General features: G+C 36.1%; 1 protein-coding gene across 1 annotated transcript; it reads right to left on the bottom strand.

Annotated features, from left to right (window-relative positions):
• LOC104747418 (serine hydroxymethyltransferase 2, mitochondrial-like) lies at positions 9-1,169 on the bottom strand. Its single transcript, XM_010469043.2, has 5 exons — positions 1,143-1,169; positions 945-1,049; positions 731-796; positions 523-600; positions 9-193 (listed from the first exon to the last, which is right to left on the bottom strand). The coding sequence occupies exons 2-5, from the start codon at positions 1,044-1,046 to the stop codon at positions 41-43; spliced, it is 399 nt and encodes a 132-aa protein (XP_010467345.1). The 5' UTR covers positions 1,047-1,049; positions 1,143-1,169; the 3' UTR covers positions 9-40.

Below are 1,175 nucleotides of genomic sequence, written 5' to 3'. Positions count from 1 at the left end.
TTCTAGCTAAAGCATGCACATTTACTACTTTTTCGACATACTAACACGTTACTTCTTTCAGTGTTCCTTCAAGAGCCTTACCCATATGGATGCCACCTGGAACCATGGCAGAAACATCACCAGGAACTGTATTCTTGTTTGCTGCAATATGTACTGATTCTAATACTTTTTCCACTCTCGATCCATCTATTCCCTGTAAAATCGAACATCATATATGTTACCAGAGACAAATTAACACTATGCATTAATTACTGAGGTTCACAGAACAAAATCAAACATTTTAACTTGATTTGCTATATCCTGGTCAGCATATAGTCAGTAAAAAATGAAATCACACAACAGATACGGGAAACAAGAAACCATCATTGTTTTAGTTTTGTCATACTAAAATCATATTTTCAGGAGTTCAGCTATGTTCTCTAATACCGATGGGATTCACCCTTTCATATGCAAACTCGCAAGTCCAAAGCAAACATTTCCATCTGTATATCAAAGGGAATATAAAGATAGAATGAGAAGTACCTTGTTTTTCAGATTCACCAAAACTAAATGATTGTCAGTGCCTCCAGACACTAAATCATATCCTTTTGCTAGCAAAGTCTGCAATTCCAAGCCATTTTATATATTTAAAAAAGTGTGAGATGGTTACAGTAGGTCTTATTCCCAGCTGTTCCAAAACATGGCAGTATATCTACGGCATATCAACTAATAATCAGTAAATAAAACGCACCTCAGCAAACTTTGAGCAATTACGGAGAACTTGATCCTGGTAGGCCTTATACTCAGGTGTTCTAGCCTACAATAGAGTAAATGACAAGTCAGGAAGATCATAAACAAGACCAATATAATCCTAGATTAGAGCTTAATTCATCATTAGTGATTGGAGTTCATCGGTACATATTAGACGATGGAACACAATTTCAAAACAAAGTTGATGACTGAACCTGCTTCAGAGCAACTGCTAGACCCGTTATTGTGTGATTATGTGGACCACCTTGCAGTCCAGGAAATACAGCTTGGTTTATTCTGTCTTCATAGTCATACATAACCTGCAAGGTAAAGATACAAACGATCAAATACTGCGAAAAATTTTCAGCCCCTTATTACTCATCTATATACAAAATGGAGACTTAAAATTTCACCTCTTTCCCTTGTTTGTTAATCTCTTTTAACCC

The sequence above is a fragment of the Camelina sativa genome, chromosome 15 (assembly GCF_000633955.1).
Source record: "Camelina sativa cultivar DH55 chromosome 15, Cs, whole genome shotgun sequence".
NCBI lineage: Eukaryota > Viridiplantae > Streptophyta > Magnoliopsida > Brassicales > Brassicaceae > Camelina > Camelina sativa.
This window is presented reverse-complemented; position numbering and strand designations above follow the sequence as displayed.